The 15,656-nt window shown below is 39.9% G+C and overlaps 1 protein-coding gene across 1 annotated transcript in view; it reads right to left on the bottom strand.

Annotated features, from left to right (window-relative positions):
• Nucleotides 1-15,656, bottom strand: part of ubr4 (ubiquitin protein ligase E3 component n-recognin 4) — a 45,912-nt gene that overhangs the window by 10,527 nt on the left and 19,729 nt on the right. The window contains 40 exon segments of the mRNA XM_030139805.1: nt 53-181; nt 517-642; nt 758-896; nt 997-1,236; nt 1,426-1,619; nt 1,876-1,963; nt 2,062-2,147; nt 2,247-2,391; nt 2,796-2,964; nt 3,095-3,337; nt 3,451-3,529; nt 3,657-3,884; nt 3,976-4,125; nt 4,370-4,579; nt 4,673-4,786; nt 4,868-5,072; nt 5,203-5,371; nt 6,038-6,193; nt 6,629-6,733; nt 6,971-7,148; nt 7,373-7,503; nt 7,754-7,865; nt 7,967-7,992; nt 7,995-8,087; nt 8,273-8,401; nt 8,549-8,723; nt 9,089-9,223; nt 9,327-9,390; nt 10,682-10,898; nt 11,092-11,308; nt 11,556-11,719; nt 11,838-12,039; nt 12,243-12,417; nt 12,508-12,665; nt 12,839-13,066; nt 13,183-13,335; nt 13,674-13,832; nt 14,045-14,227; nt 14,373-14,543; nt 14,879-15,112. Of these exon segments, the coding sequence (XP_029995665.1) occupies nt 53-181; nt 517-642; nt 758-896; nt 997-1,236; nt 1,426-1,619; nt 1,876-1,963; nt 2,062-2,147; nt 2,247-2,391; nt 2,796-2,964; nt 3,095-3,337; nt 3,451-3,529; nt 3,657-3,884; nt 3,976-4,125; nt 4,370-4,579; nt 4,673-4,786; nt 4,868-5,072; nt 5,203-5,371; nt 6,038-6,193; nt 6,629-6,733; nt 6,971-7,148; nt 7,373-7,503; nt 7,754-7,865; nt 7,967-7,992; nt 7,995-8,087; nt 8,273-8,401; nt 8,549-8,723; nt 9,089-9,223; nt 9,327-9,390; nt 10,682-10,898; nt 11,092-11,308; nt 11,556-11,719; nt 11,838-12,039; nt 12,243-12,417; nt 12,508-12,665; nt 12,839-13,066; nt 13,183-13,335; nt 13,674-13,832; nt 14,045-14,227; nt 14,373-14,543; nt 14,879-15,112 (6,279 nt within the window).

The raw sequence follows: 15,656 nt of genomic DNA, 5'->3' as shown, positions 1-15,656 counted from the left end.
CCAAGGCTAAATGCAACCAGCTCCTATGAAAAGTAACACTTTCCTCTCTTACCTGTATGATTTTGGAGAGCTCATCGAATGATGTCTTGCAGTCTCCACTGTACTCTTGAGCCAGCTGTTGAATGTACCTGTTCACATTGGCGGAGGATGTACCAAGTCCTGCACCTGCACCAGTGTCATCCTGGGGTCCAGAAAAGACGAAATCATGAGATGAAGCTGCACTTGAAAGATCTTTGAACATATAAACAACAATATATATGCAAAAAACAACCTAATTCTGTTCACAGAAGATCATCTTGTTCATCTTCGAAATGTGATTCCCTTTCTGTTGCTTCACCTGAATTGTCTTCCAATATTTTTTTCCATTTAGGAGTTATTGTTTGGGCATTTAACTTATGTTCCAAAAAGTACAGTACTTAACATTTGCATTCTATCAGTAAGATGACTGAGACGTTTTTTTTTAATATAACTCAGTTTTTAGTTAGTTTTACTGGTCAGGTTTTTCTTAAAACTGACCTGAGGTTTCTCTGGCGCAGCTTCATTAACTTTAGACAGAAGACTCTCCAGCTGAGGCCGATGGCCCATCAGCTGGTGATAGACCCGATCAGCTTTATCCAGCAAGGTGTTGATATTAGTCACAGCCTGCAGAAACAACAAAGAAAATTTAATGAACATACATCTGACCTGCACAGATTTTTCCAAATGGTGACCTTTTTTGGCTTAGCCTGATGTCTCTCCCCAATAAACAACAGCGTACCTTTTTCCTGTCTTCTTCATTCTCAATGGGATCCACAGCACAACAGGGTTTGGCATACAGCATGAAGTCAAAGCGAGCATATTTGCAGAAACCACAGGCATTGCACAGGAATGGATCCTTTTCATCATAATTGATAGATCTAAAGGGACAAAATAATTTGGTCAAAATCAATAAGCTTCATTAGCAAGAAAAATCCGATTAACTTTCCTCAAAAGTGGACAGAATAACGTACAACTCACCTGCACTTGTGGCACTGATACACATTCTCACCACAGTTGCCACAAACCCCAGGGTTGGCTGGCACAGAGGCACTACAGCGTGGACACTGCAGGGTCTCGGTGGAGGCCTGGTAGTTCTCGTAAAAATCAGAGAACTCTATCATCAGGTTGGATGCAACAATGGGCAGAGGAAGGTCAATCTTCACCTCTGTTTGTCCTGGGGTTAGTTGAACCTTTTTGGCTTTGTGCCAACGAGCAGGTCTGGAAACAGAACAAATACCTGAGCTTTACACACAGATCATCTGAAATGATCAACACCAAATTTCAACTAATTTTAATCCCAACTTTCCATTAGTTTACACTTGTGGAGTTTTCTATTTTTTACCATACCACAAATGATAAGAAAAGAAAGAGACAGAAAGACAAAAACTAGAGATAGAAAATACATACTTGTTCTTTAGCTCCACGATGGCCTGTACAGTCCTGTTGTTGTAGTAGAGGTTGATCGTACGGACCATTTTTGTGCGTTTGAGGTCACCAATCTTCACTGTGACTTTGCTGATAGTGTGGCTGCCAATGAGTTTAACAACCTGCTGTGTGGTAGTGTAGCGGGTGTCCACTTTGATAGATGACAATTTGATATTCTGGATAAAATAACACAAGAAACATAAAACAGTGTTGAAAAAACCTAACATTGTGTTTGCACATGTATGTTTTCATTATAAAAACTCAGTTCTACAAACTTTATATAAATTAACACATTTAATACAAACATACACTTAAAGTTTTCAATATGCATAATTGAGCTGTCACTTACCGCCACAAAAAGAGAAGGTCTATTAAAAATCTAACTGAATAAAACTGTGGTCTTTATGTGCTCAATGTTGCATCTACACATACCGAAAATGGAACTTCTGGGTTGTTGCACACCAAGCATGGGTCACTCTCCAGATAAAAGCCATCAAACTCCACCAAACCCGACAGAGTACTACAAGAGAACATAAAGAAGAATGGTTTCGATTTGCAAGTGTATAACTATTGAAACTACATTCTTATTTCTACTACCAATGTGTTGTTTAGACGTACTTGTAGATGTTTGAATTTGGGTGATTTGTCAGAATATGGTTCTGTGCCCTCAAGATTTCCACAGCCTTCTGAGAATACTCCTTCAGCTAAAACCGATCAAGGAAAAAGTTCAGATATTACAACAAGAATAAACATTACAAAGAGTAAAAATCAAAGATACCAAAATGTGAGGCATTCAGGCAAACCTTTTTCTCTGTCTGGGGGGTCTTAAGTGAGAAGTATCCAAGCAGGTCGACAAATTGGGCAGCTTTGCGGCCATATGCAGGAAGTTCAGGCCAGATGGCCCAAGTCAGTTCCAGCAACAACTCCTGCTGAGATTTACTGGAGTTCCTACAGACAGAACCACATGACAGCCCCAAGTCTCAACAAACATTCGTTTGTTTAGAGTTGACTAAACACCAAGAAAGAAGAAAACATCAAGAAACAAGAAGGCTGTCTTATGTAAACCAAACTATGACTGTTTCAGTCCATTTATTTTTACGTGCATTTTGAAGAATTTGTATTAGAAAACATTTCTTTACTTCATGAAGTTTATATATTCTCATGAAATTGTGTGACCATTTTCAAATAAAGGGTTAATGTGATTAAGGCTCATGAGAACACCCTTTTCAAATTCTGACAGAGTAAACATTTAAATCATGTGACTGATGATATTCTCATGCATACAGTTCCTCGTACGAGGTGAGTATGAAAAAGACATCAAATTGACACGTCTGAATGTATTTCATCTGTACCTGTAAATGTGTAATGCCAGACAATGGGCTTGCCAGCGCACAGCAGATGAGTTTGATTCCAACAGGAAGCAGCGCAAGAACTGAATGAGTGTCTCTTTATCTGCAAACTTGTTAAGCTGACTGACCAGAGCCATACACAGCTGGTCTTCCTGGCTTCCAACTCCATCACCTGTGGTCAGAACCAGCAAAACAACAGTCAGTACATGAGCTCCTGCAGATTATTTTACATTATTTATATTATCATTCATAAGACAAAAGGCTATTGAGTTGGAGATGCAAAATGTCTGTTTTTGCCTTACCCTCTTTGTCTTTCTCCTTATCTTCTTTTTTACTCTTTTTGCTGGACGATTTGCTCTGAGAAGACTGAGAAGCACCTGTCTGCCCAGCATTACTGGAACCTCCTCCAGAGAATGACGAGGATGAGGATGAGGAGCTGGCTAGCACCTTACTACCACACAGGGCACATGAAAGCAGCTGCAACAGTACTGGGGAAACACCTTCATCCACTAGGAAGCTGACTTGGAGCAAGAAGTACAACACAGCTGGAGAGGAGAGAAGAACAACAGATGGAGTCAGAGACAAAAATGTTAATATAAAAACCATTTCCAATTATGATTGTTTTTGCTTTTACGTGCAAAAAATTAAAACCACTCACAGTCATCCTTCATACAGAATTTCTGCCAGTTGATAGTTCTCTGTGTGGCAATTTCAGCACAAGCTTTCAGGTGTTCCATCTGCACAAAGAAAATGTAAATTAAGACAAAGTTAACGAAAAAACATGGAAAGGATTACGTAACAAAGGTAACTGAAAGTCAACAGAAAACGAAAATTGCTGCCAGAGGACCGTTATAGTGCACCTACCAGGCTGATGAGTGTGTCATATTGCAGGGCTGAGCCAGAGGTAGCTGTAACAATACCAGCACGAAGGAAGATGCCCTGCTCCTCCAGGAGCTTCTTGATACTGCGCACATGAGAGTCAAGAGTGTGCAGATCCCGGAGCTGACGATATTTTTCTTTGGAGCCACAGATAAACAGCAACAGCTTTCTGACTTGCCTCCTGACAAATGGAGTCTGTTGGATCATCAGATACTAGGAAGCAAAAAAAAAAGCAAAGAAAATGAGTGGTGTACTTCCGAGACAGACACAGAAAATTATAATGTTGACAGATTCCATAACTTACTTCAGACAGGAAGTAGAACCAAGAATGGTCAAAGACAGGTGGCGGGATACGTGGATTGGTGTCAGCAATTTTCTTGATCTGATACGGCAGCCGGAGCACCATCTCAGTCAACAGCTGAGAGTAAGCCTCAAACACATCAGCAGCATGGCCCTGGTGGAAGATCAATGTAGTGAAGTGAAATGAACATTCCTTTATTAAAAAAAAGGCTTGTCACAAGGACTCTACAAGTATAATCTACGATTTTTTTAACAACATTGTGAACAGTCTATTTCAAGCCTCATCATGCTGAGGTCTAATTTGATGATGCTTCAATCTAAATAGACACACTTAATATTTTAAACCCTCATAATAAATGTTGGATATATAAAATAAGTTTTGGTTAGTTACTCGATACCTTAACATACTGCCGCAGGAAGAACGGACTCATGTCTGGAGGAGAGGAGGCTGTATGTGGACGGAGGAGCTGACTGGTGGTCACTGGCTCTTCTTCACCCTGTTGGCTCTTCCAGAACTCCAGCAGTGACTTGAGCACATGTAGACAGTAGTCAATGGCTCCCAGGCTGAGCAGAGCAGTAGCTGTTGCATTGGAAATGAGTGAGGAGGACTAGGAGAAAAAAAAAAAAAGAGCAATTAATTAAACACCACAATAGTGTTTATGAAGAGAAGAGAATAATATTACACAAAAAAAACGATGTACCTCACTGGAAGATTTGGACCCAGACTTTGTTCGAGACATGAAGACGCTGAGCAGTCTCATGATGACCAGGTGAACTTCATTGATTGAGCTGCGTTCATTTTTCTTAGACACATCCTAAAGAGGGAAAAGGTGGATTAAATAAAAAAAAAAATAGCAAAAACTAAGTCTGATTCATCACCAAGAGTCTTATATTACCTTCTTGTGCATGCCTAGCTCAGCTATGAGCTGTGCAAGCAGGTCATCTAAGGCACCCTTATCCTTTTCATCCTCCCCATCCAGGTCAGAAGTTAACATGAGGATAACCTGCATGTAGGGGATGGCTTGGACTCCTCCAACATTGTGGAGTTGGGAAAGGTGCTGAAGTAAGCGTTCCAGTAGCATGAGCCGGACCATATGAAGCCTGATGAGACAAACAACATAAATGGAGGGGTTGTTTCACATTTCAGGGGTGTACTGATGTGTTCTGAAAAAAGTTTAACTACAATATTCTACCAACAGTTACATTCTAATTAAATTCCTGTTTCTCTGACCTGTTGCTTGTGTGGATGTCTCCTTCAGTCTCTCCTTCACCCTCTGAGCCTTCACCTTCCTGCTGGGCTGTGGTGGTGCTGATGGCTCCAGTGCTGGAGCTCACACTACCAGGACCAGCCGGGTGACCCTCCACTGTTGTGTCCCCATATGCACTGCTGCGTCCTGACACTGTAAACATAAAACGCATCAACAATGTGCACAAATTACGTTACAGACATTGACACTTAATAAAATGTAAGCAGTGAGTTTGCAGGGTTTTATTCCACATCAACCGTGAGCCTGCTTATGACAATAAATAATAGCATGAGAAATAATGCAAGGCTTTAAAAGGATATATTACAGAGATTAGTGTCCTAAACTAAAGAGGGTAGGCCAGGGTGTAGTTGGCAAAAATAATCCATCAACAGGCTGTCTGAAATCACACCTAGTCAATATATAGCCCCTTTATTAGTATTAAAACTATATATGTAGTGAACTACATGCATTGTTTTTTTGTAGTGCTGTCTGAATATAGAGTGAGTAACCCCACCCAATGAACTTGATGAGCCGTCAGTTGTGACATGAAATGACAATGAGTAAGTATTCAAAATCTGCATTTACTGCTCACTATTTAGGGTTCATTATAAAGGATAGAAAAAAAAACATTATGAAGAAAGCCCTTCAGACTTGATTTTGTAATGTTTTCTACATGATGCCTCAGGTAGAACATTAGGACAAAATTATGTTAATGATTAACACTATATATAGGATTATTTATACTCCTTTAATAAAAACTAAACATGATCTTGATATTTCCTAAATATATTATGTTGTATTCTGTTTTAAATCACCCACCACTGTGCTCCCCTGCTACAGAGTCGATTGCAGAGCCTCCACTCTCTGAGCCCACACTGCCTCCGTGCTCAGCTGGGGAGGTCCGCAGTGTGGAGCCATCAGTAGCAGCTGTGCTGCCCTCATCATCTGATGCCGGGGCTGAAATCATAGCAATAGCTGTAACAGTAAATACACCGCAGTCATCTGGCCATGATACATCATTTTAATTTATTCTTGTGAACCAACAATGCAAGCCAGCATGCAGCACATTCACACTATTTTAACCTGTTTCTAAAATGTTACTATAAATTTAAGTCCCTATCTCTTAGCTACTTGAACTTGAAAGATGATGAATGGACAGCTGCTCTAAGAAAAAATAAATAAAAAAAAAAAGATCATTAACTTGGAAAAACCTAATTAAAAAAAAGAGTGGTAGATTAAAGGAACAATGTAAAGGACCAACATGATCAATAACAGTAAAAACACCAACAAACATTTTTAATATGAAACTATAGTTTAAAGAAAGATGTTAGGAACTTGATGGCATAAACAGTGAAGCTATGACAACAGGATATCCTGCTTATAATATATTATTTGTGGTGGTCTTGTTACCTGATGCGGTGGTATCTGACAAAGTGCCAGCATCCAGTGAAGAGGAGCTTGGGGCCTGACCAGACAGGCCGAGGCTCTGAAGACCAAGGGCACTGCTGCTACTGCCTAAACATGTCACACATATGTACAATGAGATGAAGCACTGACCATAAACCATTATTGTATTAGTGCTGATCTCCAAGAATTGTTACAAAATCTAAATGATTCCTTAAACTATAGTTAAACACTTAAGGTAGAAATCACTCTACTGAACCTTAGAAAACTATCGAGGACTGCTTTGTAACAGCATAATTTGCCAACTGAAAATTCAATTTTTAATACTGTTATTTTATTGGCGCTGACCTTGTTGATCCTGTTGAAGGCTCAGTGCGATGGCTAGCTCTACCATGGTTTCATCATCTGCATCAGGAGGAATGTCCAGCATTGGAGGGAAACCCTCGGCTCCAGCCAGCAGAGCCTCCAGTGGAGATGGATTTCCATTGTTTACATTTTCTGATGTTTCCAGAACCATGGACTCAGACTGGGGAGGTGAAAAAATAAGCATGCAATGCATTTCCTCCATTTCCTTAGTCAGGTACATAATTTTTCCCCTCAAAATAACTAAATATTATTTCAAATATTACCTAGAGTATTATGTCTGTTTAAATTGACAAGTGATCTTTAAGTGCCACATTCATTTAATAACTGTCTGAAAGGCATCAATAGTAACTGACTAACTAAAAGAAGTGTCTTTGCTTTTCTTACCACCATCTCAAAGTCGCCATGGTCCACTTCATTCTGCTCCTGGCTTTCCTGCCTACCCTCTTCTCCTCCTGTCAGCACAGATGACTGCATTTTATCATCTGCGTCATCATCATCATCATCATCCTTGTCTCCTGAAACAAAAAAAGGAAGTAAAAACCTTTAAAAATGGGATGCATATTTTCAGGTTCTTCACTTGGACTGAACTAAAGCAGGCACAGATGTTTGCTGAAACCCCTTTCAAGCCACATTTGTGACTCAAGTTGCCAAGATAAATAAAAAACTAGGTTATACAACACTGTCTACAGATGAATCCTACCCAGACAGAGCTTTAAATCCAGAAACAGTGTACACAGAATCCTAGAGCAATTCTTGCAATCTTACCCATGGGTGTGTTGGAGCGTGGAGGAGATGGGAGGGTAACATGTCGCCGTTTGTTTCTAGGTCGAAGCACTCTGATCAGAGCCTGCTTACAAGCAAAGCTCACAGCTGTGTCCTAAAAGGGAACCAGATAAAGGCTGGTAAAGATTTGTTCATGCTGTTTTTTGAATTTAACAAACCTTTTTGAAATTGACAATGAAATATGACAAAACTTACAGGGCACAGTAACATTTGCATATAGATTTGGAAGCTACATTGATGTAATCTAGTTCACATGTGCAGTATGCGTGAATAATGTCCACTAAAGCATTCACAGTCGCTTCCACGTGAGTTAGACCTGAAGAAGAAAAAGAAGAAGAGATAAATACACTGATTTATTAAATACACATCCAAAGACAGTATACGCTATGTGAAAATTACATAACATAACTGTGAGTGAGGTCATATTAATAAATCAAGTATCTATCATTTATTAACCTGATTTTCACCCTCAAATAAAGCTCCCAAAAGTTTTGCACTCACCTGGCAAGCAAGCAGGAGCAAGAAAGGCGTTCTTTGGTTTCAGAGCATGAAGTTTCCAAAAGTTATTCATAAGCTGCGTGATGAAGTTACAGCTTTCACCATCCATGTGTTTTTGTCCATCGTCTGTTTCTAGGTTAAAACAGAAAAACATAAACTAGTAACAGAAATCATTTTAGCCGACAGGAATGCAATTTTAACATCTATATCTTAACCATTTGATCCTATTAATATCCTTGATTCTTGTCAACACTCTAAAAGAGTATGATGGTCTCTTACCAGAGTCATGATGTAGTGATTTTGCTTCAGTGAAGTGCACCAAGTTGTTTGGTCTCATGATTGCAATAGACCGGGCAGTGATGACAAGCCTCTGAAAAACATCAGGGTCCAGTTCTCTCCCCTCACGGCTGCAAGTATTCAGACACTGCACCGCATTGCTCAGAAGGGACTGGTCCTAAGGGAAGGAAACCCGACAAGGAATTACTTAAAATTGTCACACCAAGACACTACAATTTCTGTTTCTGTATGAAATCTGTTTGTTGTCCATATTTAATTAATATCATATTATCACTACTTATTATTCACCTATAATTTTTTTCTGATACATCACTTTGTTTTACCTTATACAGGAATTGTACTACTCCAGATAACCAATAACTTATAACAAAGACAAATATCTGAGCTTGTCAAAATAGTTGCAGCTTGCAGTCCTATTATAAAAAGTATAGAAATAGTTATATTAAGAGGACAGAACACACTCACACCCTCTTATAGATGGTGTGGTTTGACAAATAAATTATTTTATTGATGAAATTGTACCTTGTGGTTGTGGTAGGCTGTGCGGCTTGTATGCAGACTAGCAAGAAGTCCCTTGGTCTGCTGCTGGACACCTGCAGGGGTCGGCATGGACAGCAGCAGAGTGGCCAACTCGAGCGCTGCAGACTTGTTCTTCTCCTACAAACAGTTAGATATGTACAGTTTAAACAAAGGATTTGTCATTTGTGTTTATTCCTTTTAGTATAAAAAAAAAATTAAAGAAATTCCGATCTTTTCTTACCTTTTCACTAGAGGAGCCAACAGCAAAGCAGCTTTCCAAAGCTTCTAAAGAGTTGACAACCAATCTGAAATTGACAAATTACACCAATTACATTTCAGCTGCAGTCTGCATAACATCAGCCAAACTAAAAGAAAAGACCAAATCTCAACCTGTTGCAGAGTGGGCTAAACTAAATGCAAAAACAACACTTAATGCAAGAATAAATGCCATTAGAGCTTTTGTGTAAATGTGGAGATGGTGCGTGGCATGTTCAGAGTCTCAGGCATGGACACACAAAGTAACACACATGCACAAAACCATACAAACAAGCAGAGAAAGGGCAGTTACTAACCGGTCCAAGGTTGATAAGGACTCAGTTTCACAACTTTTTATTGTATTTTTGGGAGCAAAAGAAAAAAGAACAAAAAAGTGTGAGGATCACAGAAATAAACCAGTGAAATTAAATGATTCAGTTGAACAAAAGAGAGGCATGCAAGAAAGATGACATCACAATAGCCATGCACTAAATACTCTATAAAGAAAGCCCAAACCCAACTGTTAATTTAAGGAGTCTTTAACACCTATACAGAGCTGGATGACGTATCAATGGTAAAGATACACCAATTAGGACAACAATGGATCAGAATTCAGTACACAAGAAATTCTCGGTACTAGTTTTCACTGTTTGGTTACACTGAATGCATGACACATGTAGACCCATAACAGATCAGATGTGCCACAGAAAATATCTTTTTACAGGCTACACCTGCAGCACACGTACAAGGCAGTGAGAGTCATCGACAAAATGGCACAGTGAGTTAGTTTTAGGATTCTGCTGAATCTTCAGTTTTTAGAATCAGCTTGACCTTGTTAAACTGCAAACTGGTACTGGCAAAATACATGTCAACATGATCTAGAGACCTCTGCTACGTACCAGTAGTTTAATTTTTAAAAAATATCATCTAAAAGGGCTACAAACATTTTAGGTAAATATAAAAATAGAAATTGTACTAATTTTGTACATTTGTAGAGTGGTGTTGTTTATGCACCACTTACATGCTCTGGGAGCTACTGTGAACAGTCTGTATGTTATGTGTTCAGTGTAACCAAGCGGTCAGAGTAAATCTCTACATCACCTGTGAAAATCATGAAGTAGAGCAACACCTACTTCTATCATTTGGCCAATACTCTAATGTAAATGCAAATTTTAGTAAAATAACTGTATATCAACCTAAAAATACTATGCATGTAAATATATCAGGGGCAGATACTTGGCCATTAGAAATTTCATAGTGAGGCCAATTTAACTACTGACAAAGATGCATATACAAACAGCTCCCAATGACCTTATGAACCATAGAGTGGGAAGGCCGTACCTCTCCAGCACGGTGCCGCTTGTGGTGGTTGGTGTGGCTATGTCCCCATCAGACATGCCGTTGCCCTGGTTAAGGTTGGGACTGCAGACGTTGTTGACAGAAGCAGAAGAGAAGTCCTCGGGAGGATCCTCGGGCCAGCCAAACTGCTCCTTGGTCTTGCCATAGATCTTGATTGAATCAAGCATGGTGACTCCAGCAGGGTCAACAGATGCGCCAACTAAAAGAACAGATTCATGAACTCATGTCAGACAAATCCAATGCGATTTGTGGCCCAGAAATCACCCAGTGAAAATAAATATCCATTGTAATGCCCTTAGATTCCACTGAGCAAAAGAATCAACTTAAAAAAAAAAATCATAAGAAACCGTAAGTAGCCAGATCAATTTAATATTACACATGGTTGCTCTTACTGAAAATAGACAGTTTCTTGTCAGCCTGCAGGGCTTCCTCCCGGGTGAAGGGGAAATCAAACCAGCGGGCCCTGGTCAGATTTATCTGCATAGTCCGTCCAAAGACCTCCACATAGGAAGGAGCTCTCTCAATTGCCTGTGTTCCCACCTGTACTCTCATGCCAGTCATCACCATAGAGCTGTTGTTGTTGACTGCTTCCACAGTGAATCCCCCAGGCTAAGTGGAAAAACCAGATATGAGACCATATACAGTCAAGTTTTTTTTTCTTTATAGGTCTTGTAGTAAATATCCTAATTGAACTCCCGTGGTCTTTTAGGCCATTATTCATATCATGCAAGAAAGGTACCCCTGTTATTTGCTTTTATCTTAACATAACAGATTCACTACAACAAATTAACTGTGATTAAACAAAATTAATCCTTATATATTGTCTAAAATACGTTTATTTTGTGAAAGTCTTTACCTTGGTATTGGCCACATACATCCCTGTAGAATTGAGCCTGTGTTTTATCTGCTGTCCATTGTAGACCTGCAGCAAGTCATTTCCCCCAAACTCCACCTCTGTCAGCTGCTGGTTGTGTTCAAAGAAGTCTACTGGGAATGTAACCTGACTGGAGGTCCGGGTGGCTGAAAGTTATTATGGAAAAGAAATGTGAAAATCTGCCAGGAAAACTCACTTGCCTGCCGAAGCAATGTTGGAAATGAGGGGGAAAAAAATCGGTCACAAAAACCTTTAAAAACTCACTTGTAGCAGCAGCTTTGCGCTTGCGAACAGGCTTCATGATACTGATGCCACAGCTGGGCTGCAGTGAGGGCTGGAGCCAGTACGAGGTGTTGTCCACATTGGCCATATAGATTCGCAGGCTTCCATCTTCACAGAGAAGAATCATGGTGGTGCGTTGTTGCTCATTGCTAGCTGTATGTCGAATAGCTACCATGTCTTGAATCTGCATCAAACAAAAAGAACCTGACATTAAACTAAATCAACACAAAAAAACAGATATATATGCATTAAATGAATCATGATGATCATTGAAATGACACAAACAAAAAAATACTGTTTCCATTACAGCATTACAGAAGAGTGTCTTGTTTTAACAATTCAGAATTTACTACATAATGCTACTTAAAACAGTCCAGAAAGCCTTACTTTAGCTTTGGCTGGCAGAGTTTTAATCTCTTGGATGAGGAAAGTGTCTGGCTTGACCATGATGACCAGTGGGATGCCTGTTGTCTGCTGCACACAGCACACCAGGCCTGGATGGTTCATGACCTCAGACCATTGGCACAGAGCAGGTGACACCTTACTGCTGCCGCCATTAGACCTGAAGGCAAAAGTGAGTGATACAATGTGAGAAAGTAACAAGAAACAAGTACAGGGACATGATATGATGAAAAGAGTAACTAATTTTTACCCTTTGATGTTGATGGGGAAGAGCCGTTGCACGTCTGTGGTGCTGCGGCTCACTGTGGCAGCAAAGGACTTTCCCTGACTGTAGCTGAAGAAAAGCATCTGGAGTACATGGGAGTAATAGACCGACACACCACCGCCTGCCACCTGCCCGTTACTATCCTGGAGTGGGACAAAAAATGCCAAGTCAGTGGGCTTCAACTTTCAGAAAACCATCCAACCCTGAGAGTTTTACAAAATATCCAATTTTACTAACATGCTCCCTGTAATAATGAAGATATAACAGTTTGAATAGTATCATACAACTCTGTGGATATAGTTCGACTCCCACTAACCTTTAGGTCTTCGTGGTTGATCTCCAGCACATTTGTAACATAGAATGGGCCGTGCTGGGCACTGCTGGATTCATCCATGACCTGTGTGTACATGTAACCTGCTGAAGACATGATGACAATAATGTTTTTCCCCTCTTCGTTGAACAGGAATGTAGCATCTCGGATCTTGGAACTTGGGAGCAGGAAGTAGTACATGGGGCTCAGGGCATCCACTGATAAATCATAAATCTGTTTGGCAAAGTGGAGAACAAAATTAGCATGACATGTAAGTAGCAAAATAACAGGCAGGTACACTGCATTAGGGGATTTTGACTTTATAAACCAATTTTAGTACTAAAAGTGACCTTGACAAAGTCAGCAGTGATGATGGCGAGTTCAGTCTGTGAGCCAGGTAACCAAATAGCTTTGATGATGAAGTTGCCAGTTGCCAGCTGTGGATGCAACACTAAATGGTCTGACACAGAGCCTGTGCTGCTGAAAGTCAGCACATGGCAGTCCTGTTGAAATAAAAGACAATCAAATTTCAGCATTTTAATGGTGATCATACACGTACGAAACAAACATGTTCAACATCCTTTAGTAACCACACAGTTTAATCTTGGATTAAAAAGACTTTTGCATGAAGATTCTCCATTTGAAATTCTTCCAGAACTAGGCATAATCTGTGTCCAAGAAAACATTCCTCAGAACTAAAATGATTGCTATTGAGGGCAGTACTGATATTTTCCTCTTATACTCAACTCTGTTTATGAATTCCACATATGCAACAACTCCATTAAATAAAAGGCTAGACCTCGAAACTTTCTGTATTAATAAAATAAGCATATTTTCTGACCTTAAGTCCGCATACAGCCAGGTAATCTTCATTACAGGGGTTGCCTGTGAGACTAAGGACAGTGAAAGGGACAGGCGCAGAGGCCAGACGGGTCAGCGTCAACTTCCTCTTGCTTGAATCAGCCTGCTTCAGTAGAGTAGACAGCTGCAGAACTGTGATCTATTGAGGATGAGAAAGTGTGTGAATTTTAAGTAAACTGTTCAGGACAACACATAAATGTTTGCCAGTCATGCATGTCATGCTTGATTTAAATTTTTGTATGTAATGATGTGCTCAAGGGACTTTGTGGTGAAACAGAGGATACATTACTGATACTCTACAGATACCCAAAACCATGTCGATATTTAAGCTTGTTCCTTGTTTGGGCTCACCTTTCCCTTTTCATGGCTGACTGCAAGGTGTTGGCGGCGACCGTGGGGTGATGACAAAACACACATAGCAACACGGCGCAGGACATGTGCACTGATTAGCTGGCGAATTGTTTGACCCTGATCACCACTGTAGTTCATCCTCACATTCTCAAAAGCCCCTTCCTGTGAGCCAAGAGTGGGCACCTGAAAAGAACAGCCACAGTTCATTACAATACAAACCTACTAAATGAAACACTCAATAATTCACATAGTTTTGAAAATGACTGCAAAACATGATTCAGATTTAAGTAGTTAAATTAATTTCAAAACCCTCCCTAGGTCATCATACCATTAACTGGTCGGTCATCTCCACAGTTTTGTCCTGAGTATGCAGTTCATTGAGGGCCTGCTGAGCACGGCTGCTACTTCCTACAGCAGACGCCTGCTGGAAGTTTGTCTGGATGGCATCCATGAGGAACATGAGCATCTCTAGTATTACTGCTGCAGTGGATGATCCCATCTGTCAGAAATAAAGAAAGCCAAAAGTGAGTCACACAACGCACAGTACAGCGCATGTAAAATATAGGTTTTGTTTTGAACAAGAGGTATATAAATTCTACTGGATAAACTTCAGTGAAAAAGAGAAATGACACAAGACCAACAAACCTAGAAAAACCTGCAAAACAGGTACAGACTTAGTAATTGTAATCTGATTGGTTTCTAGAAAAAAGGAAATTGGGTTTGAACTGAGTTTCATTTCCACTGTATTTGTTGCATAGTGCAAAATAAAATTTAACATGAAATTAGAAAAAAAGAGGGATGAATGAAAAATGTTTGAAAAATCCTTGTTCTTACCACTTGTGCCAACAGATCATCCTGGCAGCCCTCAATGCTCTTGCACACACTGCTTTTCTTGGGTCTGTCGTCATCACCAGGTTTGCCATCACAGATAGTGACCTTACCCTTGTCAGAGGGTGAGGCATTCTGGTGGCGAATAGCACTCTCAGGCATACGCAGTTCACTCTGAAACGCAGACGACTCTTTGAGGGTGGAGCCAATACCGCTGCTGGGGCTGCGCTTGACCAAGGCCTAAGAAACAATGACCAGGATAGAATGCAGAGAACAGAAAGTCAGAACAGTAAAAACTTTCACATAGGAGAACAAGTTGTCATACACCATTTTATTCTGCAAACTCATCCAAATGGTGACGTATGCAGTTAGACAACATAATGGTCAAAGACAGTTTGTTGGATGGTGATAGTCCTTTTCTAAGCCTCCTTTAATGGAAAAATCCTTGACTATGAAAAGTCTTTGGCAGTACTAGAACAATAACTAACTGAATTGATCTACAAAGTCTAGAATGCATGCCAATATATACTCTTAATCTTCATATACTTTTTAAGCTTTCATAAGTATCATTCTGACATAGAAAATGAGAGACACTTAACACAAATAAAAATGCAAAATTAGACTTAACATTTTCTTGTTTTTAAAACTACAGATGAACTAAAAGTAAAATGTTGTTGATGGTTTATTAATTATAGCATGCAAATTCAGCAATCCATGATTAAACATTAACTAGGAAAGCTGGCCATTTCAATATACAAAGTTTAGACAAGAGAGTGTTACATGA

Source organism: Sphaeramia orbicularis, chromosome 7, assembly GCF_902148855.1.
Source record: "Sphaeramia orbicularis chromosome 7, fSphaOr1.1, whole genome shotgun sequence".
NCBI classification, from domain to species: domain Eukaryota; kingdom Metazoa; phylum Chordata; class Actinopteri; order Kurtiformes; family Apogonidae; genus Sphaeramia; species Sphaeramia orbicularis.
This window is presented reverse-complemented; position numbering and strand designations above follow the sequence as displayed.